This window comes from Leopardus geoffroyi, chromosome B3 (assembly GCF_018350155.1).
Source record: "Leopardus geoffroyi isolate Oge1 chromosome B3, O.geoffroyi_Oge1_pat1.0, whole genome shotgun sequence".
NCBI lineage: Eukaryota > Metazoa > Chordata > Mammalia > Carnivora > Felidae > Leopardus > Leopardus geoffroyi.
In genome coordinates, this window is record NC_059337.1 from 110099619 (window position 1) to 110123715 (window position 24097).

The 24097-nt window shown below is 39.2% G+C and overlaps 2 protein-coding genes across 6 annotated transcripts in view; one reads left to right on the top strand and one right to left on the bottom strand.

Annotated features, from left to right (window-relative positions):
- Positions 1–363: 363 nt before the first annotated feature.
- The window catches only part of WDR89 (WD repeat domain 89), a 38730-nt gene continuing 14996 nt past the window's right edge, over positions 364–24097 (bottom strand). For 4 of the 5 annotated variants that reach the window (XM_045451201.1, XM_045451199.1, XM_045451198.1 and 1 more), the window contains one exon: positions 364–2485. In XM_045451201.1, coding sequence (XP_045307157.1) covers positions 1290–2453 — 1164 coding nt within the window. In that variant the 5' untranslated portion in view covers positions 2454–2485 and the 3' untranslated portion in view covers positions 364–1289. Of the gene's footprint in view, positions 2486–4119; positions 4143–24097 lie in introns of those variants that run through there. The other variant, XM_045451203.1, reaches the window with a different exon arrangement.
- LOC123583971 (60S ribosomal protein L32-like) lies at positions 8438–9076 on the top strand. Its single transcript, XM_045451204.1, has one exon. The coding sequence runs from the start codon at positions 8459–8461 to the stop codon at positions 8864–8866; it is 408 nt and encodes a 135-aa protein (XP_045307160.1). The 5' UTR covers positions 8438–8458; the 3' UTR covers positions 8867–9076.

A 24097-nucleotide genomic window follows, 5' to 3' on the forward strand; every position in this document is an offset into this window, starting at 1 on the left:
ACGAGATCATGACCTGAGCCGCAGTCGGCCGCCCAACCGACTGAGCCACCCAGACGCCATTTTGAATATGTTTGAGAGTGACTTAACTATGCGTATTGTTCAGTCTCAAGTGAGTTAAGCAAGATCATACCTAAATAGAAGTTGCATTGTTCTATGGAATAAAAATTTCCCCCACTGCTACTTGCAGAGATAAGTCACTATTAACATTTAAAGAGAAATGTAAAAGGTTCTAAAGTAATGCTTGTATTTTTCAAGCATATTTTTAGTTCAAAAGATAAAAACGTTCTAAAATATTTTTATAAATATTTTTATCTATAAACAGATATTTTTATTTTTTAATTAAACGTAAGAACATACTAAACCTTTAGAGTGACCAACTTTTTATTAGGATACCTTGGAAAAATACGTAGAAGGATGAAAAAATTAGCAGTAAACAAAAATTCACGTTTAAATTAGATTATGGTGCTGTCCCCCTTTAAGCTCTGGCGGCCAACTCTTGCATGGCCCCTACTCCCCATGGGCTCTTATGTTTAAAGATATGGATAAAGCACTATGAAAGAAAATTTTATCACAAAATACTAGACTACTTTGAAATAAAAAAGTCATTCTGCTATTATACTTTCATTGTTGTATTTCCACGGACTCAAAATGAATTTTGCAAGATAATTTCTTTTTCCTCAGTGAAATACCTGCTTACTATTTAACCATTTTAAAATATAGATGCAAATATTTACTAAATATATATTTTTAAATAGACGCAAATCACTTTATTTCTAAAAAAGCTTAGTACTATTTAGAATCATTAGAATATTTACATTTAAATACTCCAACATAATCTATGTGTATTAAGCAAGTAGGAGCTCTGACAGAAAACAGTCTGATTTGGTTTTATAAATAATGAAGATGATTTAAAATGTAAAAAACTGAGCTTACAAAATATAGCTCAAACCACCTGATTTTTTAAAGTCATATCAGCCATCTACTTCTAAAAAGTCCTTATCAAAGCTATTTCTTAAAACCCAACATTTACTAACTCAACAGATGGGTTTTAAAAATGAGGAATGTAATTTTACTTTCAACTCACTGATTATATACTCAACTGGCAGCTTTAAAAAAAATAATTTTAGAATACATGAAGACCTGAATTAAACCATTTTCGGCGTTTTTCCAGGATTGTTTGCTAACTGGCTTGTTTTTACATATGAGCTTTACACAGATCTATCACAGGTAGAACACAAAGATAATTACTTGCGACTATAAAACCTTTCAAGGAAGCTCCCAACATCACATCACTGCTTCTTCCTTTTCTTGTAAGAATCATTACTGTGAACTCGAACTCGCTGGTACACAGAGGATGCTATTTTCATGCTGTCTTTCTTTGTAAATGTCTTGTCTAATGCTCCAGGTTTCCAAAGTAACAACTGTGCATCTTCCCCTCCGGTTAGCAAAGAATCATCCTGCATATTCCAACAGAAAGAACGGACTGTAGCAGCATGCCCTCCGTGAAGGCTGGTCACATGAATCAATCCTGCTGTAGTACAGCTCAGTAAGTGAATAATTCCTGTGTTTGTTCCCCCAACAACAAACAATTTGTCCATTTTTTCGTGATACAGGCCACCAACCAAATAGTCCAAAATGCCTCCTTTCACATTAATTACTTCTCTGACATCCTGGATGTTCAAACGTGTAATTGGTTCATCAGTATCCAGATGATTAAGATCCCACCAACAAAATCCTTCATCGTGTGTCATGCAATAAATCTGTTTATAGTCCTTCCCAGACCAACCAATACAGCTTACGGAAGAAACGGAGTTACAGGTCGTAACCAGTGCATCTTCTTCATTATCAATACTAATATCAAATACATTCACCAGGCCATCAGTTGAACCGGAGACCACCATGTTGGGATTGCTGGGATGGAAGCGTACTTGAGTGACGTCATCACTGTGTGTCTCTGAATATGCTCCAAGTGGGTCTTTAGAAGTAGACAAATCCTGAGAATTAATTCTTGCATCCCAAAATACCAGCAATGCATCATCATCAACTTTTTCTGTACCAGCGCAAATGACATGATCATTACAGCTGATATCAAAACTAATGAAAATATTGGAAGGGTAACCCTTGAACAGCTGGACAGGTTTTTCACTGGCTAATCGAGCATCCCAACATTTTACAGTGCCGTCAGTACATGATGAATATATATTGTCACAAGAATTTGCAAATTTGACTCCATTAAGAAGTCCAGGATAGCCACGAAATTCTCGTAGTATGTATAACCTCTCTTTATCATATATTCTGATTGATCCGTTAGAACATAAAACAGCGATCAAGCTTTCTTTTTCTGCTTGTACGGTTTTTGATGCATCTATGCCCAGCAGGTAAGTAGGCTCTGTAGTCCCCGAGGAACGTTTAACAATGTTCAGGTTAGCGAATTGTTCCTCGATCCTCTCCATGTCAGGAGGAGCACTCAAAGTGTAGTACAAATCTGTAAGAAAAATACAAAAAACTAAAATTAAACCCAAAGCTTCTCAAAATTATGATTAAATCAAGAACATTTCCCTTTTAGGGCTGGCACAAAACAAAAGAAAAAAAATAAAATCTATTCTAATATTTTAATCTTTCCCTGCCATGATATGGCTAAAACTTAGTTGCCTCCTTCTGATTCAATCGGTCTTGAATACTGAACCTACCATATATACTTTATGCCAGTAAGAGAATTTTACAACGTATATATGTGTTGCTCAGCAGTTCCTTTCAGCTTAAACTCAATTATTGGTCGTACTCCTAATTCTCAGCATTCTCCACTTTGGGATCATCTTCTCCTGGCCCTAGCTGCCTTAATGTAACTTTTAGAATTTAAATCTAGTTGTGAACGCAGAAAAGTGGTCCTCCAAAGATGTCTAAGCCTTCATCCCTGGAACCTGTGAATGTTAGAGGTTTCCTGGCAAAGAGGAATTGAGGCAGCTAATCAGCTGACCTTTAAAAAAAACTTTTTTAAATTAGTGAAGTATAATTGGCACACAATGTTACATTAATTTCAGGTGTACAACACAGTGACTCACAAGTCTGTATCTTATGCTCACCCCAAGTGTAGCTACCATCTGTCACCATACATTGTTACAATACCACGGACTATATATATTCCCCATGCTTTTTTACCTCTGTCACTTACTCATTCCATAAGTGGAAGCCTGTATCTCCCACTCCCCTCTATCCATTTTGCCTATGTCTCTCCACCGCTCCCCTCTGGCAACCATCAGTTTGTTCTGTGTATTTATGGATCTGTTTCTGCTTTTTGTTTTTAAAATTCCACATATAAGTGAAATCATATGGTATTTGTCTTTCTCTGTTGGACCTATTTCACTTAGCATAATAGCCTCTGGATCCATCCATGTTGTCATGAATGACAAGATCTCATTCCCTTTTTTGTAGCTCGGTAGTATTGTAAATGATGCTGCAACAAACACAGGGGAGCACGTATCTTTTTAAATGAGTGTTTTCATTTTCTTTGGGTAAATACCCAGTAGTAGAATTATTGGGTCATTTGGTATTCCTATTTTACATTTTTTTTTATTTTTTTTTTCAACGTTTATTTATTTTTGGGACAGAGAGAGACAGAGCATGAACGGGGGAGGGGCAGAGAGAGAGGGAGACACAGAATCGGAAGCAGGCTCCAGGCTCTGAGCCATCAGTCCAGAGCCTGATGCGGGGCTCGAACTCACGGACCGCGAGATCGTGACCTGGCTGAAGTCGGACGCTTAACCGACTGCGCCACCCAGGCGCCCCCCTATTTTACATTTTTAAAGGAACCTCCATACTGTCTTGTACAGTGGCTGCACCAGTTTCATTCCCCCCAATAATAGTACGTGAGGGAGACACGTGGGTGATTCAGTTGGTTGAGTGCCTGACTCTTGATTTCGGCTCAGGTCATGATCCCAGGTTTTGGGATCAAGCCCCAAGTTGGGCTCTGTGCAGAGAGTGGAGCCTGCTTAAAATTCTCTCTCTCCTCTCACCTCTCTTCTCTCTGTCCCTCCTCCCCTGCCTGCACACACTATCTCTATTTAAAAAATAAATTAAAAAAAAAAGTGCATGAGGGTTTCTTTTTCTCCACGTCCTTACCAACACTTGTTATTTCATGTCTTTTTGACTCTAGCCATTCTGACAGGTGTAAGGTGATATCTCGTTGTGGTTTTGATTTGCATTTCCCGGTGATTAGTGATGTTGAGCATCATTTCCTGTATTCATTTGCCATCTGTACGTCTTCTTTGCAAAAATGCCTATTCAGATCTTCTGCTCATTTTATTTGGATTATTTGGCTTCTGTGCTGAGTTGTGCTTATAGCTGATCTTATAATAGGGAGATTATTCTGGATTAGCTGGGTGGAGCCAATGTAATCACTAGTGTTCTTTTTTTTTTTTTTTAATTTTTTTTTAATGCTTATTTTTAAGTGAGAGAGACAGAGCAAGAGCTGGGGAGGGGCAGAGGGAGAGGGAGACACAGAATCCGAAGCAGCTCCAGGCTCTGAGCTGTCAGCACAGAGCCCAACGTGGGGCTCAAACCCACAAACTGTGAGATCATGACCTGAGCCAAAGTTGGACACTTAACCGCCTGAACCACTCAGGCTCCCCACCAGTGTTCTTAAAAGTAGAAGGAGCCACCTGGGTGGCCCAGCTGGTTGAGTGTCCCACTCTTGATTTCAGCTCAGGAAATGATTCCAGGGTTGTGGGATCAAGCCCCATGTCGGGCTCCATGCTGAGCATGGAGCCTGCTTAAAATTCTCTCTCTCTCTCTCTCTCTCTCTCTCTCTCCCCCTCTCTCTCTCTCCCTCTCTCCCTCCCCCCCCCAAATTAAAAACAAAAAAAAAGTAAATGGAGGAGGCAGAACATGATGAGAATCAGAGATAGGTGTTGCTATGTTGCAGCTACAGAAAGATACATTGCTGGTTTGGGTGAAGAAGGTCAAGAAGTGGCTGGACTCAGGGTGCCTGGTTGGCTCACTCAGTTAAGCATCCAACTCTTGGTTTCAGCTCAGGTCATGATCTCACGGTTTGTGAGATGGCACCCTGAGTAGGGCTCTGCACTGACAGTACAGAACCTGTCTGGGAGTCTCTGCCCTACTGCTGCTCTCTCCTCCCCCTCAAAATAAATAAACATTTACAAAAAAATTAATGGGTGGCCTCTAGAACCTAGAAAAGGCCAAGAATTGTTCCCCTTTAGAGCCTCCAGATGGAAATGCAGCCCTGGCTAACACCACCATTTTCACCCAGTGAAATCTAATTTGGGTTTCTGAACCCCGGAATTATAATATAATAAACTTGTGTTGTTTCCAGCCACCAAGTTTGTAGTAACCTGTTACAGCAACAATAGGAAACAATACAACAGGGGTTCCCAGTATGAAATTCTGGAGAAGTACTTCTCAGGCTGTAGTAGCTTGTAAATGGTGGAGCTGGAATGTGGACCTAGGCACTCTGTCCAAGGACTGTGCTCTTCATGACCACGCTAGATTGTCTATTTTTTTCTTTCCTCCTTTTTCTTTCTTTCTTTCTTTCTTTCTTTCTTTCTTTCTTTCTTTCTTTCTTCCTTAATGTTTACTTTTGAGAGAGAGAGACAGAACGAGAGCAGGGGAGGGACAGAGAGAGAGAGAGAGAGGGAGACACAGAATCCAAAGCAGGCTCCAGGCTCTGAGCTATCAGCACAGAGCCTGATGCAGGGCTCGAACCCACAAACTGTGAGATCATGACCTGAGCTGAAACCAAGAGTCAGCTAGCTGCTCAATGGACTGAGCCACCCAAGCACTGCTATTTTTTTATTTTAGAGAGAGACAGAGTGCACAAGCAGGGAAGACAGGCAGAGGGAAAAGGGAGAGAGAGAGAGAGAGAGAGAATTTTAATTTTAAGCAGGCTCCATGCTCAGCACAGAGCCCAACACAGGGTTCAATCCCATGACCCTGGGATCATGATCTAAGCCAAAATCATGAGTCAGATGCTCAACCAACTGAGCCACCCAGGTGTCCTAGGTTGATGAGAATTTTAAATAACCAAGTTTATCATGGCTTTTAGCTAACAGTAATTTGTAGGACTATGACCATGCTCTCAAGCAGAACAGTAGTGCTGTACTCCTTCCCTCCAGTACATTGCCTGGAGAGTCTGTTTCACATTGGAAAAGTTCCCTGTGTGGCTTTAATTCAACGGATTCTGAGGGTTGACGGGACAGGCAGAGCGGGCCCCAGATTAAATACTACAGTGAACTTAACACTTTAAGACTGTAGCAATGATAATAATCACAGTGGTTGTCCACATGATACACTGTTCAAATAAGGATGGAAGGAAGGAAGGAATGGAGGGAGGGGAGGAGGGAGGAAGGAAAGAAGGAAGGAAGAGGAAGAAAGGAAGAAAAAGGGAGGGAGGAGAAGGAAGAAGAAAGATATTAGAAGTAAGGTAGGTATATCTTACAACAATCTCAAACTATAGAGCTTATATTCATTCACAGATACAAACAGTAAAATAATTCAATCTCTTATGGGGAAACATGAAAACCTCTACTTATGTTTTAACACATTCATATGCAAGTGAGTCATATTTGAAATATAACCTTACAAGGCTAGGTAGTTAATTCTTAATTTGACATACTAATGAATCATTCTAAGATGATATATACTTTTTCTTCTACGTATAGCCCTTATCTGAGGTTTCTTTGCATGACCCACTTCCCAGTCCTGAAGAGAAGCCACAGGATCTCTTTTCTTCCCACTCTATACTCTCGCTGGGTAACTTCTGTCACATTCACATTTCAAGCACCACTACATGTTAATGATCTCATCTATTTACAAATCTATATTTCTGTCTACTGGCCATTTCTCCTTACTGTATCCCACTACACCCCAAAATAAAAGTGATTATTTATGCTCCCCCTCCCAACCCCACCAAGCCTTCCCCTTAAAAACAAACACAATGTACACTTCACAATTGTCTCCACTTTGGTCGACGGTATTAACAGCATGACAGCATTCTCATCTACTCAGTTAAGCCAGAACCTCTGCGATATCTAATTCTCCTTGCTCAGGCCTCTCATCCAAACAATTTCCAAATCCTACTTTTGGGCTGCAGGATGCTTAGGGAAGTATTAAGTTAAATCTATTTCTGTAGATCAAAACAATATTGACAACCTCATATGATTCAATCTAACAAAAACATATGAAAAGAACACACAAGATTAACCATAATTTTTCTCTATTTGTTTCTGTTAGATGCATAAAAGGAAGATTAGCATTCTAGATTTCAACAGGCTAGTGAGAGCCGCGTGAGCCTTTCTTATGTCAACATACATACATACACATACCCAAGTGGAAAGGGGTGCAAAAAGAAGGGGACAGACAAGAGTACTAAAGAATATGGAGGAGAAAAGAAATGAAAATAAGCCACAAGGGAACAGCAGAGAAAAAGGAATGTACAAAAAAGGCGGGGGAAGGGGGGAGGTACTGGCCCTAGCTCTGGAGTCATACACAGGTGAGGTGAGACAATCTAAGAAGAGATCCAGATAATGGAAGTTTAGTAAAGTCTAAAGCTATGCGTGGCTAAAAAGAAGTTTTCTTCATTTTACAAAGATTGCCTGTTACAGTTAGCTAGCAATCATAGCCACTTTAAATATGGGCCTAAGGATGCTGAGAACGGAGGTAGAACAATTACTAATATCTCATCTTGAACCACCTAGTGCAGATCAGGAAACGGCAGGACCTCAAAACTGCTGTTGTGGTTCTCGCTGGGATACAGAGTTCTCATGTCTGAATATGATGCAGAGGGTGGAAAATGTTTATAAAGACGACCCAAAACAAACATCTCAGGACGAGTTTTAAGGGGGTGAGAATATTAAATTCTTGATGAACTGCCATCTTGGAACACATTAGATGGAAGTGCTGACCAATCTCTTATCGCAACAATTATCCTTAGGGGCACTGGGGTGGTTCAGTCGGTTGAGCGTCCGACCCTGGATTTCGGCTCAGGTCATGATCCCAGGATTGTGGGATTCTTGGGATTCTCTCTCTCAAATTAAAAAATAATAAAAATTGTCCTGAGATAATTAACAGTTGTTTACTTAATAGCAAAATCCCTAAACATAAGTATGAATTCCTCATCACTTGTGTCTTAATAAGATTTAAGTTCTTTAATCAATTGAAATACGATTTCACTTTATTTCCTATTAAAATAAACCCAATAAAATGTTCTTTCTGTATATGAAGTGCATCCCAAACATATCTAGCTGCAACTAGGTATTGCTCTTATTCTAAGCTGGCTGAGTTTAAGTATGAAATCTGAAGGACAGCCTAGCTTAAATATTTCTATAATGGAAGAGGAAGTAGCTTTCTTTTCCACTTAAATAAAAAGCAAAAAAAGAAAATAACATATATTTTACATCTCTTAAACTATTGACTATGGGGTGGCAGCCATCTGTAACTTGGCATCATGGCTGTCCTCAGACCTCTGGTGAAGCCCAAGATTGCCAAAAAGAGGACCGAGAAGTTCATCCGGCACCAGTCAGACCGACATGTCAAAATCAAGCGCAACCGTCGGAAACCCAGAGGCATTGACAATAGAGTGCGCAGAAGACTCAAGGGCCAGATCTTGATGCCCAACGTTGGTTACGGGAGCAACAAGAAGACAAAGCACATGCTGTCCAGTGGCTTCCGGAAGTTCCTAGTCCACAATGTCAAGGAGCTTGAGGTGCTGCTGATGTGCAATAAATCTTACTGTGCAGAGACTGCTCATAAGGTCTCCTCCAAGAACCATAAAGCCATTGTGGAAAGAGCAGCTCAGCTGGCCATCAGAGTCACGAATCCCAATGCCAGACTGTGCAGCGAAGAAAATGAATAGACAGCTTATGTGCATATCATATTTGTGTTAATAAAACCATAAAACTACAAAAAAAAAAAAAGAAAGAAAAGAAACTATTGACTATGAAAGGCACTATAGCAAAGGTCTTCTGCATATTATTTTGCATGAAATCAGAAATGGAGGTAACCTTAGAAATACCTATATTTCTGGGGCACCTGGGTGGCTCAGTTGTTTAAGCGTCCAACTCTTGATTTCGGCTCAGGTCATGATCTCGCGGTTCGTGGGATTGAGCCCGGCATCAGGCTCCGCATTGACAGCACAGAGCCTGCTTGGGATTCTCTCTTTCTCTCTGGCCCTCCCAGCTTGGCTTGTGCTCTCTGTCTCTCTCTCAAGATAAATAAACATTAAAAAAAAAAAAATACATGTATTTCTATCTTGCAGGTATGAATGTTCACCATACGTGAAAGATTTGACAGCATAAGCATATATACTTTTATACTTTTACTACTGAAGAGTAACAGTTGTATGGGAAGTATATGTTGGACATAAGACTAGTTTTCTTTTGAGACAATTTATCAGACTTGAGTCAGAAAAACTTAATTCCCCACAGCTGAAACTTAGTATTGCCCACTTACTATAAGGAATTAGCTATGATGACTGGGATGCAGAGGTCCAGCAAATGTCCCAAATGTAGGGAAAAGTTTAATGGGGAAAAGGCATTCAGGAATGGGCATTAATAAGTTCACAATCTACACTTACAATTTAACTACAATGCTATACTGCATTTATCAAATTAGGCAAGGATAACTGAGCCTCACAGAGAAGAAAATAATCATAACTGGAGTTCAACGAATGCTGGGCTCTGTGCTACCAACTTACTAGTTTTTTGGTTTTTTTAATCATAATCATTACCCTTACAGGATAGGGATTATTATCCTCATTTTTTAAAAATGTTTACTTATTTTTGAGGGAGGGAGACAGAGGACCTGAAGCGGGCTCTGTGCTGTCAGCAGAGAGCCCGATGGTGAGGCTCCAGCTCACGAACCATGAAAATCATGGCCTGAGCCGAAGTCAGACGCCTAAGCAGCTGAGCCACCCAGGAACTCATTATCCCCATTTTACAGAGGAAATTGAAGCTCCGAGGGACTGAGTACTTGTCAATGCTCTCACAGCCACTAAGGTGAGGATGTGGGGGGAGTTTGGTTCGAAACCCAAGTTGTAACTTCAAAAACCCGAGAACCTGTGCTCACTCTAATACTATGCTGTTGCTCTTCAATGTAAATACTGAAGCATTAATGTCAACTATAATTAAGGAACATGCCTATTAGCCTTTGAGAGGGGGAATTACATGTTAACCCCACATATAAGCAGCGGAGAAAGAAAGGGAGCAGGAGGATTAAAAAAACACATACTGGCCTGGAAAAATATTACAATAAGCAACCATCACTTACTCATTATTTTTGTGTGTCCCCCTTTTCTTTCTTTTTAAACTTCTTATTATGGAATTTGTATGGAGTAGAGAATATGCACCCATCAGCCAGCATGAACAATTACATACCTCAAAAGTTGTGATTAGGATTGGAGGGTCCCTTATACATCATATATTATTTGAAAGGCAGTTAAGGAGCTCTAGTGGACAGTATGATGGAACCTCTCCAACTCATCCTTCTCTCCCTCCTCCATGTGGCATCAACATGGTTTGAAGACTTGACCCTAGCTCCAGGGGCAGATCCTGATTAGCCTAAACCAATCACAGTAATTCTATCCTTTTAAACCAGTAATTCTATCCTTTTAATTCTATCCTTGGTTCAGAAACTTATATTCTTGCCAATCTATTCAGTATTCTCCTTCCAACTATAATTTGTTCAGACGTGCAACACTAATTCTAAAGTGGACCCAATTCAACTGATGGGAAGAACTTTTCTTCCATTAGTCCATGTTAATGAGATTCTACATTTTCTTTTTTTTTTATTTTTTTATTTTTATTTTTTTTTTAATTTTTTTTTTTCAACGTTTATTTATTTCTGGGACAGAGAGAGACAGAGCATGAACGGGGGAGGGGCAGAGAGAGAGGGAGACACAGAATCGGAAACAGGCTCCAGGCTCTGAGCCATCAGCCCAGAGCCCGACGCGGGGCTCGAACTCACGGACCGCGAGATCGTGACCTGGCTGAAGTCGGACGCTTAACCGACTGCGCCACCCAGGCGCCCCGAGATTCTACATTTTCTATTTAAGTCAGTTTGTAGCAGAGTTTTTATTAATGCAGCCGGAACCACTCTAACTAATTAAATATAATCAAATAAAGTCTTGGGTGTATCACCGAGTACTCACTTAAGGTAAGAGGCTCCTATAAAGGAAGATTTAGGGAACATATTTTAAGAAGTCAAATTTCATTCACACTGAACAGAGGGACCTTGATCTTCTGTTCCCTTTAAAACATCTATCCTCTCCCACACCCCATCTTTCAAATTTCTTGTCCAAAAATAAAGGGAAAAAATAAAATACACAAAAAACTTCCCAGAAGACTCTATAAAAGATATCTTTAGAATCAGGGATCCTACCATTAATACAGAGCAAATCTATATTTGCTCTACAAAATAAAAAAAAAACAACCATTGAAATGATACAATGTTTAAAAACAATGTAAAACTCCATCTGGTAAGTTTCCGTATATTTTTAAAATGTATTTATATTTTTTAATATCTAAAATAGTCATATGGTTTAAAATTCAAAAGGTTCCAAAACTAATGTCTTGGCTTGTCCTCAAGCCCCTTTCCTCTCCCTGGAGGCAACAAATATTGCCAGTTTCTTCTGAATACTTTCAGAGATTATCAATTTGAAAATAATGCAGTGAAGTTATTTTCAGCTTATCAAAAAACTGTGAGTGTGGTACAACAGAAAAAGCAATAGGCTTAAGAATTAAACATCCTGGGGGGCTCAGTTAAGCATCTGACTTCGGCTCAGGTCATGATCTCACAGCTCATGAGTTCGAGTCCCACGTCAGGCTCTGTGCGGACAGCTCAGAGCCTGGAGCCTGCTTCAGATTCTGTGTCTACCTCTCTCTCTCTGCCCCTCCCCCGCCCCCCCTTAAATAAATAAATATTAAAAAAAAAATCAAACATTTTGGGGTGCCTGGGTGGCTCAGTCAGTTAAGCGTCTGACTTTTGATTTCAGCTCAGGTCATGATTTCACAGTTATGAAATCAAGCCCCGCTGAGCACAGAGCCTGCTTCAGATTCTCTATCCCTCTCTCTCAAAAAAAAAAAAAAAAAAAAAAAAAAAATTAAAAATTAGAAGGGAAAAAAAAAAAAAAAAGAATCAGGGGCACCCGGTGGCTCAGGCGGTTAAGCATTCAATTCTTGGTTTTAGCTCAGGTCATAATCTCAGTTCATGGGTTTGAGCCCTACATCACTGCACTGTTAGTGCAGAGCCTGCTTGTAATTCTCTTTCTCTTTCTCTCTCTGTCTGTCTCTCTCTCTCTCTCCCTCCCTCCATCCCTCCCTCTCTGTCCCCACCTGTCTCTCTCACTCTCAAAATAAACAAACTTAAAAAAAATAAAATAAAAAAAGAATCAAACATCCTAATTTCATGCTCTTGTTCTGCCACAAACTAGCAAAGTCATCATAGTACAAATTACCTGAACTCTCTAAGCCTCAGTTTCCCCATCTTTAAGTAGGGATAAAGCAGTGCTTGGCTGGCTGTCAGAAGAGCGTGCAGCTCTTGATCTTGGGGTTGTAAGTTCAAGCCTAATGTTGGATACAGAGATCACTTAAATAAATTAAAAAAAAAAAATAACGTGGAGATAAAAATGGACACTCTCAATATTGAGTACCTATTATGGCTAAGTACTATGCTAAATGCTGGAGATTCAGATCAAAAACATATTTGCCGTCTTTAAGAAGTTAGGAGACTGAACAGTAAACAATTACAATATAGTATAAGAACAGGGGTAATCACAGAATACAGGAACGCAGAAGTATTAGAGGGCACAATTCTTGGCATTAAGAAAATAAGCAACAAGTGTTATTTTCCTTTCTTCTAATGAACTTTCATGTGCTTTGCATTCATTTTATTTCATTTTACATTCAAATTTTAAAAATTTATAATTCTTAAAGCTTTTAAAATAGGTAAGCAGTCTCAGTTACTTTTATATTAAAACTTTTTTAAAAAAATGAATCAATATGCAAAATTTCATGAACACTAGTATCAAACAAATAATTCTCAAATCTGAATAAACTACTAACATATCAAACTGAGCTGGTGCTTTTTAAGATTTTATTTTTCATCTTATAATGAAAACTACACTTGTAAAGAGCAAATAAACTTCAACATGTTTTATAAGACAATACAGTTTCACTGCTATAAGTTTATCTTTTAGTTAGGTACTAGTCAGAAAAGCTTAAGATCTAACCTATTAAAAATACCCTTTGAGCTCCTTGAACAAATGGCTGATTCTAGGTCTGGGACAGGGAAAATTCAAGATCAGCAGAGAGCATCAAATAATGCCAGAAAGTAAAGTAGTGCTAAATACATAAGTAAGTAAGCAAGTAAATAAATAAATAAATAAATAAGGCACAAGAGCCAAGGTCTCCCACTGGTCACACTAGACTAATTTGAACAGCAAAATAACAGTTACATTGGATTATAATCTCAAGAATAAAATACTCATGAATCCATACGGATAAAAATAAATGCCTATATAAGTAAATAAACAAGGGAAGAGGGGCGCCTGGGTGGCTCAGTCGGTTAAGCGTCCGACTTCGGCTCAGGTCATGATCTCGCAGTCCGTGATTTCAAGCCCCGCGTCAGGCTCTGTGCTGACAGCTCAGAGCCTGGAGCTTGTTTCAGATTCTGTGTCTCCCCCTCTCTCTGACCCTCCCCTGTTCATGTTCTGTCTCTCCTTGTCTCAAAAATGAATAAAACGTTAAAAAAAAAATTTTTTTTTAAACAAGGGAAGAATTCTAAGTAATTTAAGGAGACATACCTCCTCCAGGAGGTGGAGCTTAATTCTCCTTCCCTCCAGAACAGACTAGTCTTAATTACTTGCTTCAAAGAATAGAGTATGAAAACAGTAAAAAATAGTAACTTTAAGTTGAGGAACCTGGAAGATATCACCTTACCCAACTGATGAAGGTTAAATCGTGTTGATGTCACGTGCCCCCTGGTGTCGTGTTGATGTCACGTGCCCCCTGGTGTGACATGATGGGAAAGATCCTTCGCTTCTGTGGTATTCTTCCCCCTAATCCATCACCCCGGTGGAATCATGAGAAAACATCACACAAACCTACATTCAGGGATATCCTACAAACACCTGGTTGGTACTCTTCAAAAGTTTCAAGATATGAAAAATAAGCAAGATCTGAGAGACTGTCACAGGCCAGAGGAGACTAAGGAGGTTTGACAACTAAATGTGGATGTGGTATCCTTGACTGGACTGAGCAGAAAAAGGATATTAATGGAAAAGCTGGTGAAATCCAAACAAACTGTATAGTTTAGTCAATAGTATTGTACCAGTGTTAATTTCTTAGTTTGGGTAAATGTTACCAAATTTGGTTTGGAGACATTAACATTAGGGTGAAGGGTATATAGAAACTGTAGTATCTTTGCAACTCTCCTAGAAACCTAATCTTATTCAAAAAACACTTTTTTAAAATGTTCTTGATACACATCATGGACGTTTGGAGGGATAAGAAAGGATTTTGCATACATACGTGCTAAGAATGTTGCTATGCCTAAAAGCTCTTATGTCAATCTCAACTCCAGACCTGAGATAACTCAGGCCAGTCATGAAGGCCATCACCAACCTCTCCCCCAGTCAGCTCTCTCTTTTCATTATAAAAATATAAAAAATAAAATCTAACACCCCCAGATTTGGAAAGAAGTCAATTGAGGAGGAAGGTAGGCAACCTCAGAAACACTCTAAGAAGTAAATACCCTTACTTACTAAACCGCAGGAGCTCAGCAAAGAGGGCTGCGAGGGCTTACTGTATTTCTAAAGTCTATGCTACTTGTGGGAAATGAGAAGCAGCTCACAGGAGTGGGATATACCCAGGACTTGGTACGGACCTCAGAGGAGAAAACAGAGACCAGGGCCCCCAAGGTTTGCCTCAGTCCCAGTGACTAGTTTTTGCAAGTGGAAGTACATCGTGTCATGTTTGGGCCAGGTGATCCGGAAGTGGTGTGTCTTCACCTTCTCTTCACCTAACTGCTGGCTGGATGCAGAGGACTTCAGAGCCCTCTGGTTGAGCCATAAAATGAAAGGGTCTGAGCCCTCCAGTCATCACATGAAAGGCTACCTGCTCACCAGAAAAACCTACATCTGAGTATATCCATCAGTTGTGTAGATATCTGAAACATATAGTTTAAAAAACTGAAAAACAAAATGACCCCAACCTCATAATACTATTCACATTTTCTTTAGGTTAAATCCAAAGTGGGGGGAGGGCACCTGGGTAGCTCAGTCGGTTAAGCGACTGACTCCTGATTTCGGCTCAGGTCATGATCTCGTGGTTTATGAGACTGAGCCCCACATTGGGCTCATGCTGACAACACAGAGCCCGCTTGGGATTCTCTCTCTCTCAAAATAAATAAACTTAAAAATAAAAGGGCAATTAATTTCTTGTACTAAAGAAACACCAGACCTTCAGCACTTACATTTTATTTATTTTTTATTAAATCCAAATTAAATGTAATACTACTTAGAGAAAATGTATAATATACCATCCCATTTTAATAAAATCATTCCTATGCACATTTCTGCTCACTCTATCTGTATATATGTGCAGAAAGATCTCCAGAATAACGTTCGTAAAATGTATTTCAAATATCTGGAGTGCATATGTGTACATGTGCACGCACATGGGGGTGTGTGTTGTCTTTCTAGTACTTTTCTATATTGCTAAATTTTTTTTTTAATGTTCATTTATTTTTGAGAGAGAGACTGAGACAGAGCACAAGTAGGGGAGGGGCAGAGACAGAGGGAGACACAGAATCCGAAGCAGGCTCCAAACTCTGAGCTGTCAGCACAGGGCTTGACACGGGGCTCAAACTCACAAACTGTGAGGTCATGACCTGAGCCAAAGTCGGTCGCTCAACCAACTGAGCAACCCAGGCACCCCATATATTGCTAAAATTTTTAATAATGAACAACTAATATACAGTAAGGCTGGTTTCTGAACTCAAGCATTCTTGTTCCAGAGCCCACAGTATTAACTCCTATATTATACTTCCCCTATAATAAGGCACACCTACAGATATGTAACATTATACATATATGTGCATTATTCACAGACATATGTATAATAAGTATACATCAGATTTTATTTATTTATTTAGTAATTTCTATGCCCAGTGTGGGGCTTGAACTCACAACTCCAAGAGTCACATGCTTTACCAACTGAGCCAGCCAGGCATCCCAAGTACATATCATATTTTTAAAAAATAAGGGTGGGGGCAGCTGGGTGACTCAGTTGGTTAAGTGTCTACCTCCTGACTTTGGCTTAGGTCATGATTTCATGGTTCGTGGGTTTGGGCCACATGTCGGGCTCTGTGCTGGCTCTGCCCCTCTCTCTGCTCTTGTCCCACTAGTGCGTGCGTGCACACATGCTCTCTCTCTCTCAAAATAAATAAACTTAAAAACAATACGGGTAGATGATGTTAGCTGTATAGTAAGCATATATCATAGTTATTTTTTAAAAAGGGGGCAGACTATATTAATAGAGCACTTGGAAGGAGTGGCTACTACTGTCATGTATTAATGGCAAACATGAAAAATCTAATGGGAGCCACAAAAATCTCTACGCTGGATATTAAAGAAGCTTATTAGTTATCAAGCATATCTAATGTCAGCCTATCTGTTAAAAAAATTTTTTTTAACGTTTATTTATTTTTGAGACAGAGAGAGACAGAGCATGAATGGGGGAGGGGCAGAGAGAGAGGGAGACACAGAATCGGAAGCAGGCTCCAGGCTCTGAGCCATCAGCTCAGAGCCCAACGCGGGGCTGGAACTCACGGACTGCGAGATCGTGACCTGAGCTGAAGTCAGACGCTTAACTGACTGAGCCACCCAGGCGCCCCAGGCAGTTTTTATTTAAAAGACATTTTTCTTAAATAGACATTTTATTTTATTTTATTTTATTTTATTTTATTTTATTTTATTTTCAACGTTTATTTATTTTTGAGACAGAGAGAGACAGAGCATGAATGGGGGAGGGGCAGAGAGAGAGGGAGACACAGAATCGGAAGCAGGCTCCAGGCTCTGAGCCATCAGCCCAGAGCCCGATACGGGGCTCGAACTCACAGACCACAAGATCGTGACCTGAGCTGAAGTCGGACGCTTAACCGACTGAGCCACCCAGGCGCCCCTAATGTCAGCCTATCTGAAGCAAAACTGCACAAGTAAAACTTAGGAAGCTGGTTATTAATATTTATTTCAGAAAAACCAGGAAGAGTGAAATAGTAACAGTCACTCCTATTCAGTATCCGTATGTCTTAGAGGAAACAATACCTTGGGATAAAAAGTATGCATTGGTTTAACTTCAGCAGAACATCTCTCAGAAAATGTTTATGTCAAAAATTTAGACAAATTTGTGTGTGTATTTTAAACTAACACAGAACTAGCTTTGAAACAATTTGCCAAAGAGCCATTTGTTTTCAATTGGGAAGAAGTGCTGAATATCGAGTGGAAGGTATGCTAAACTGACATCTGCTACAACTTCGATGTAATTTTAAATATCATCTTCATTAATGACTGAGACTAAATGTCTTTGTAAATTAATCCTGCTTAGTGAGTCTGAATATGCTATTCTTATTCACAGGAATGTTCAAAGATACTGGCTGCAACAACATATGGCATCTCATGCATTAAATACACTAAAATTCGTAGGGAAAGCAGAGTTTTTAAAGTGCAGGAATCTGTTACCAAGGAAAAGGGGGAGGGGGAGGAGGGAATGACACACACACTTTCTCATGCAGTCGGGGATACAACATTCAAGTATCAAGTTCCAGATATAACATTCAAGTATCTTTTTAAAAACAAAGACATTTTTCTCAGTAACATCCTGCGCTGTCTAATTTCTCAAGTAAATCTTCCACCGAAAAGTCACGCTTTGAAGTAAATCTATGAACGCCCTGCTTCTTTCAACAAGAACAATTAACTGTGTTTGCCTTTCCAGAACAACCAGCTGGTTAACCAAATAGAGACAGAAACCAAACTTCCCCAGTCACCAGATGTCTTAATTTGGAACAGTTAGTAGCAGTGTGGAATAATCCAAAATTTTGAGTTGGTACTATATGTTTACTACTTCTTTTTATAAGTCTGAATAGACGTTTTTAAAAATTAAGCACATGCATTCTCTTTAATAGCTGCAAAAAAAGGTGGGGGATAAAAAGAACCAATGCCTAGAGGCCATAACAGAATGATGTTAACATCTAAGAACCAGCCACTTGCATATTATGTTATAGTTAGAAATTGATAAGCAATATCAACATTAAATCTGCTCAGAAGTCCTAAAGAATGACCCTTTTCAGTAATTCAAAACCAAATCTTGAAGGACGGGAATGACAGGCCTAGAACACACTGGATTCAGCAAAGAACACAGGCAAAGTCCTAGCTTTCATTGAGGCCAGTGGGGTGACAGACAGCTATTAGACAAATAACTAATTATAATAATGAAAAGTCAAAGTGGTATGAAAAATAATACTGGTTAAGGCCAGAAAAATGAGGCAGGACAAGCCTTTTGGATTCAGTCATTAAAGGAAAATCTCGGGGTGCCTGGGTGGCCCAGTCAGTCAAGGGTCTGACTCTTGGTTTCAGCCCAGGTCACGATCTCACACTTAGTGAAACTGAGCCCTGGTGCTTCAGGCTCTGCACTGACAGCACAGAGCCTGTTTGGGATTCTCTTTCTCTCTGCCCTTCCCCTGTTCATCCCCTGCTCAAAATAAATAAATAAACTTCAAAAAATAAATAAAGGAAAATCTCTCCCATGAGGTGACATTTCAGCTGAGACCAGAAGGAAATGAGGGTGTGGGCTAAAAGCCTCCTGGGCAGAGAGAAACAGCAAGTGGTCCACAGCAGCTGAAGATGAGTCAGAGAAGGAAAGCGGTACAGGAAATAAGGTTAAAGAGGTAGCTGGAGACAAATAAGGGCTTTGCAGGGCCACAGTCGGAACTTCCAATTTTATTTATTTATCTTTAACGTTTATTTATTTTGAGAGAGAGAGAGAGAGAGGCAGGGGGGGGGGTTGGGGGGGGGGGGAGAATCCAAAGCAGGCTCCAGGCTCTGAGCTGTCAGCACAGAGCCCAACGCAGGGCTTGACCTCATGAACTGTGAGGTCATGACCCGAGCCAAAATCAGATGCTTAACTGAAGGAGCCACCCAGGTGCCCGTATATTTTTATTCTTAAGTGAGAAGGAAAGCCAGTTGAGAGCAGGTGAGAGATGTTTGTGGAGGGATTCCTCTGGCTGCTGCCTAGAGCATAGACCTTGGGGGAAGAATGGAAGTAAGTGAAAGGTTTGTGCAAAATTCTGGGCAGCAGATATAAAAGAGAGAAATGGCTGGATACAGGCCACAATTATGAAAGAGGAATAAACAGAATTTCCTGATTAGACTGCAAGTAGGGTATGGGGAGAGGTGACAAAAGATGGATGATTCTTAGGTTTCTGGCCTTAGCAACAAGGCCAACGTTGGCATGTTACTTTTAGGGTAATTACAAGTTTTTAAGAAAATTACAAGATGGTTAATTAGATAATTAGACAAGTATCCAATTGCTTAAATAGTCTTTACTGATCGACCATGGTATATTAATACACTGGAATTCGACATGGCAATAAAAAACCATATACGACTGGTACATGCAACGATAATGGAAGAATCTCAGAACTGTTTAGTGACAGAAGCCTGAAACAGAAGGATACTATTATAATTTCACTTACACAGAATTTAAAAACAGGCAAAACAAGTCTAAAATGGTAGAAATCACAATACTAGTTATCTTTTGAGGGGGATACGACTGGGAAGGACAACAGGAGAACTTTGTGGGTGGTGATTATGCACAGATATATGCATTTGAAAAACAAACAAACCATCATGGAGGAGAATGACCCCCTGCTTCCACCATGATTCTCACCTTGAGTGAAAAATATCAGTGGCTGAAAGAGGAAGAAGACAGTGTCATGAAATCCCTTATTTGGCATAGGTAAGCAGGGCCTGCTAAAAGTTGACAGTGGAGGAGGAACAATGAGGAAAACTCTTCAGCATACCAGGCGCAATACTAAGCACAAGATATTAACAGCCCACCGCTGAAGAATTTCAAGTCTGTAGTGTACTAAAGGTAACCATAGCAACAACAAAACCTAAGCCAGCTCACCTACTGATTAGACTATTCAATCCTCTACAGTCTGGTAGAAGCAGAGATGTGTCCACTTCCAGGAATAAATATTTTTTACCTCAGTATCTACTATTCTTCTACATACAATACCCAGAATTCAATTAAAAAAAAAAAAAGTAAAAAAAAAAAAAAAAAAAAAAAAAAGAGACGCACACAAGCAAGAAAAAAACAAATTGTCAAGAAATAAGGCAATGACTAGACAAGACATGGAGATCACCCAAATAATGGACTTTAAAATGATCATGAATTGGCTGTTAAAAACAAAACAAACAAAAAACAATAAATGATGGTGAGAATGTGAAGCAATTGGAACCCTTATACAATATCAGTGGGAATGTGAAATGTAGCAGCCTGTGAAAAACAGTTTGGTAGTTTCTCATAAAGTTCAACATATGTTCATGCAAATATCTGTATAGGATTGTTCACAGAAGCACTATTCATAATAGCAAAAAACAACCCAAGTGTTTATTGATGGATGAGTGAATAAACAATATATGGCATACCCATGCAATGGAACATTATTCTGCCATAAAAAGGAATGAAGTCCTGCTAAATGTTACAACATGGATAAACCTTGAAAACATTATGCTAAGACCATATATTTAACACAAAAGACCACATATTGTATGATTCCATTTATATGAAATGTCTAGAAGAGGCAAACTTGTACATCAAAAAGATTAACGGTTGCCAGGGGCTGGGGGAAGAGGGAAATTTGAAGTGACTGCTAAGAGATATAAAAAAACTATGGGAGTCAGTGGACAAAGAGTGACATTTTTAAAGCATTCAAAGAAAAGGAAAATTTGTCAACACAAAGCTCTATACCCAGCAAAAATACCTTTCCAAAAAAAAAAAAAAAAAAAAAAAGGCTAAAAGAAAAACAGTCAGAAAAAAGCTGAGAGGAATCATTGCCAGTAGTGTGCAAAAAAAGAAATGTTAAAGAAAGTTATTCAGCCAGACAAGTACTGGAAATCTAGATTGACATGAAGGAATAAAGAGAACTGAAAATGGTAAATATGAGGGTAAATTTAAGACCCTGTTCTTCTTTTAAAAATCTCCTTAAAAAACAATTGGCTGTTTAAAGCAAAAAATAGTAACAACATATTAGAGTGTTATTAAAAGTCAAATACATGACAGCATTAGTAAGAGGACGGGAGGGAAGAAATGGAAACATATGCTGCAATATATGTTCTTACACCACAATTTGTTATCACATTATCTAAAGGCAGACTTTATAGAAGTTAAAGAAGTACATTATTATATATATTATATAACACATACGACATATTATATTATATATATAACTATCATATTATATATATGATATTATATATATTATTTGGAGGTAGACTTTACACAAGTTAAAGAAGTGCATTGTAAACCCTAGAGCAACAACTAAAGGAAAAAACAGGTAAAATTAGCAAACTAATAGTAGAGATAAAATGTAATTATAAAAACACTTAATCCAAAAGACAGCAAGAAAGAAGAAAAAAGGAACAAAAAACTAAAGAGAAAAATAAAAAAATCTAGAAACAACTAGCAAGATGGTAGATTTAAATCCAACCATACCAGCAATTACATTAAATATAAATGATCTGAACATCTCAATTGAAAGGCAGAGATTCTCAGGTTTGTGGAGTGGGGAAAGAGGCAAGACCTAACCATATGCTGTCCAAAGGAAAACTATTTTAAATATAAAGCAGATTAAAAGTAAATGGATAGAAAAGGATATACCATGCAAACATTAATAAAAGGAAAGCTACAGTGGCTTCTTAATACCAGACAAAGGAGAAGTCAGAATAAGAAATTGACTCAAAATTGATCACAGATGTAAACATGAGAGCAAGAACTACAGAATTCCAAGGAAAAAAATAGGGAACCTATGACCATAAGATCGGTGGAGATTTCTTAGAATACAAAAAGCATGCACTAGAAAAGAAAAACTTGTTAATTGAAATTTAAAACTTCTGCTTTTTGAACAAGAGTGATATGGGGGACAGTGCATATGAGGATTTCACAGGAGGTGAGATAGTTTGCTGAAAGGTGTTAAGTGTGGTGTGAATGTGAGAGTGTCCTGACAGACCGGGGTACAAAGATGGTCAAAGAGGATCCCATAACTATCTCTTTGGTAGCTTTAACTAAAGCGGCAGTAGTAGGTAAGTAAGGTGTGGTGGGTGTCTTCAGGGAAATAAATCTAATTTTTGGGTGTAGTAACTCAGATGTCAGTGATAGCCCCTGCGTTTTTGGGTAAGTACTTTAAGGGCATTCCCTTCTCTCTCATATACAAAAAGGAAAGAGGGTAGCTGATAATTTGTGTATCCAAGGGCAGGGGGATTTATTAAGCTTTCCTTCAAGGTCTTAAAGATCAAACTATCTTGGTCATCCCAAACAATGGGGTATATGTGGAATACTCCTTAATGAACCAACAAGGAGAAATTTGGGGTCCAATTATGACAATAACCAGCTAGTCCAAAAAAACCTGTAAGTGACATTTGCCTTTAGGGTTTGGAAAGTTGAAAATGTCTTGAAACCTTTAAACTAGGTACAGTCCCTGTTATGAGATTAAATGTCCTAAATATCAAACCTCAGTTTGGAAAAATTGTAATTTTTCCTTTGAGAACCTATGTCCTTCAATGGCTAAGATTTTCAACACGTAAACACTCTCTTTTTGTGAGGAGCATTGGAAGGGTGAGCAAAAAAGCAAATCATCCACATATTGTAGTAATGGAGCCTCTAGAGAATTTTTGTCATTTAAGTCAGCTTCTAAAACTTGTGAGAAGATAGACTCTCAGTGAAGCCCTGAGGCATGACTGTCTAGGAATACAGTTATCCTTCCCAGGTAAAGGCAAAAAGATATTAATTATCCCTACCAACAAGGATCTTTTAAAATCCATTGCATAAGTCAATCAAAGTTAAAAAAAAAAAAAAAATGCTTCCAGTAGGAATGGATACCAACAGCATGTGGAGATTAAGGATGACGGGGAGGCAGGGACTTAGAATGTTATTTATTGCCCTAGGTCTTAGACAAATCTCCATCCTCAGCCACTCAATTTTTTGCAGGCAAAATAGGGTATTACGAGGACTGGTGCAAAGGATAACGAGTCCTTGAGACTCATCATCCTCTGTAATAAGCCTTATGCCCTGTAAGCTTTATTTATAGGATATTGGTTTTTTTGTTGGGAGAGTTTTTTGAGGGGTCAATCTGGATCTTAATGGGAGGGGCAATATGAACTCTGCCTACATCTGTTAACGATTTTGCCCAAAAAGTGGGGGTTACCAGGTTTAACAGCAGGGACGAGTCTGAAGTTTAGACTTCCTTGGCTTGTAGAGTGCAAGGAAGGGCAAAGAGGATTGAATTTTCCTAAGTGTTGGGATTCAAACTCAATGGTTATTTCCCTTTTGAGAGAAAAAAATGGCAACATTAGATTTCTCCAGGAAATCTCCTTCTAACGTGTGGGGACTAAATCATTGAGGAGAAATGGGTAGCTCAACTTGCCAAAGTCCCAGACAAAAACATGGGCTTAGAAATAGGCACACGTTGTGGTTTATTTAAGACCCCCACTATCTGGGGCACCTGGGTGGCTCAGTCAGTTAAGCGTCTGACTTCAGCTCAGGTCATGACTTCATGGTTCATGGGTTCGAGTCCCGATTCAGGCTGTGTGCTAACAGCTCAGAGCCTGGAGCCTGCTTCAGATTCCGTGTCTCCCTCTCTCTCTGCCCCTCCCCTGCTTGCACTGTCTCTGACTCTCAAAAAAATGAATGTTAAAAAAATTAAAAAAACAAAAGACCCTCACTGAGCATACATATTTTATTTATTTTGATTTTTCTTAAGTGTGTTTATTTTTGACAGAGAGAGAGAGAGAGCAAGCGTGAGCTAGGGAGGG

Excerpts from the sequence above, each read along its gene's own strand:
- LOC123583971 (XM_045451204.1), top strand. The coding sequence starts at position 8,459 with ATGGCTGTCCTCAGACCTCTGGTGAAGCCCAAGATTGCCAAAAAGAGG.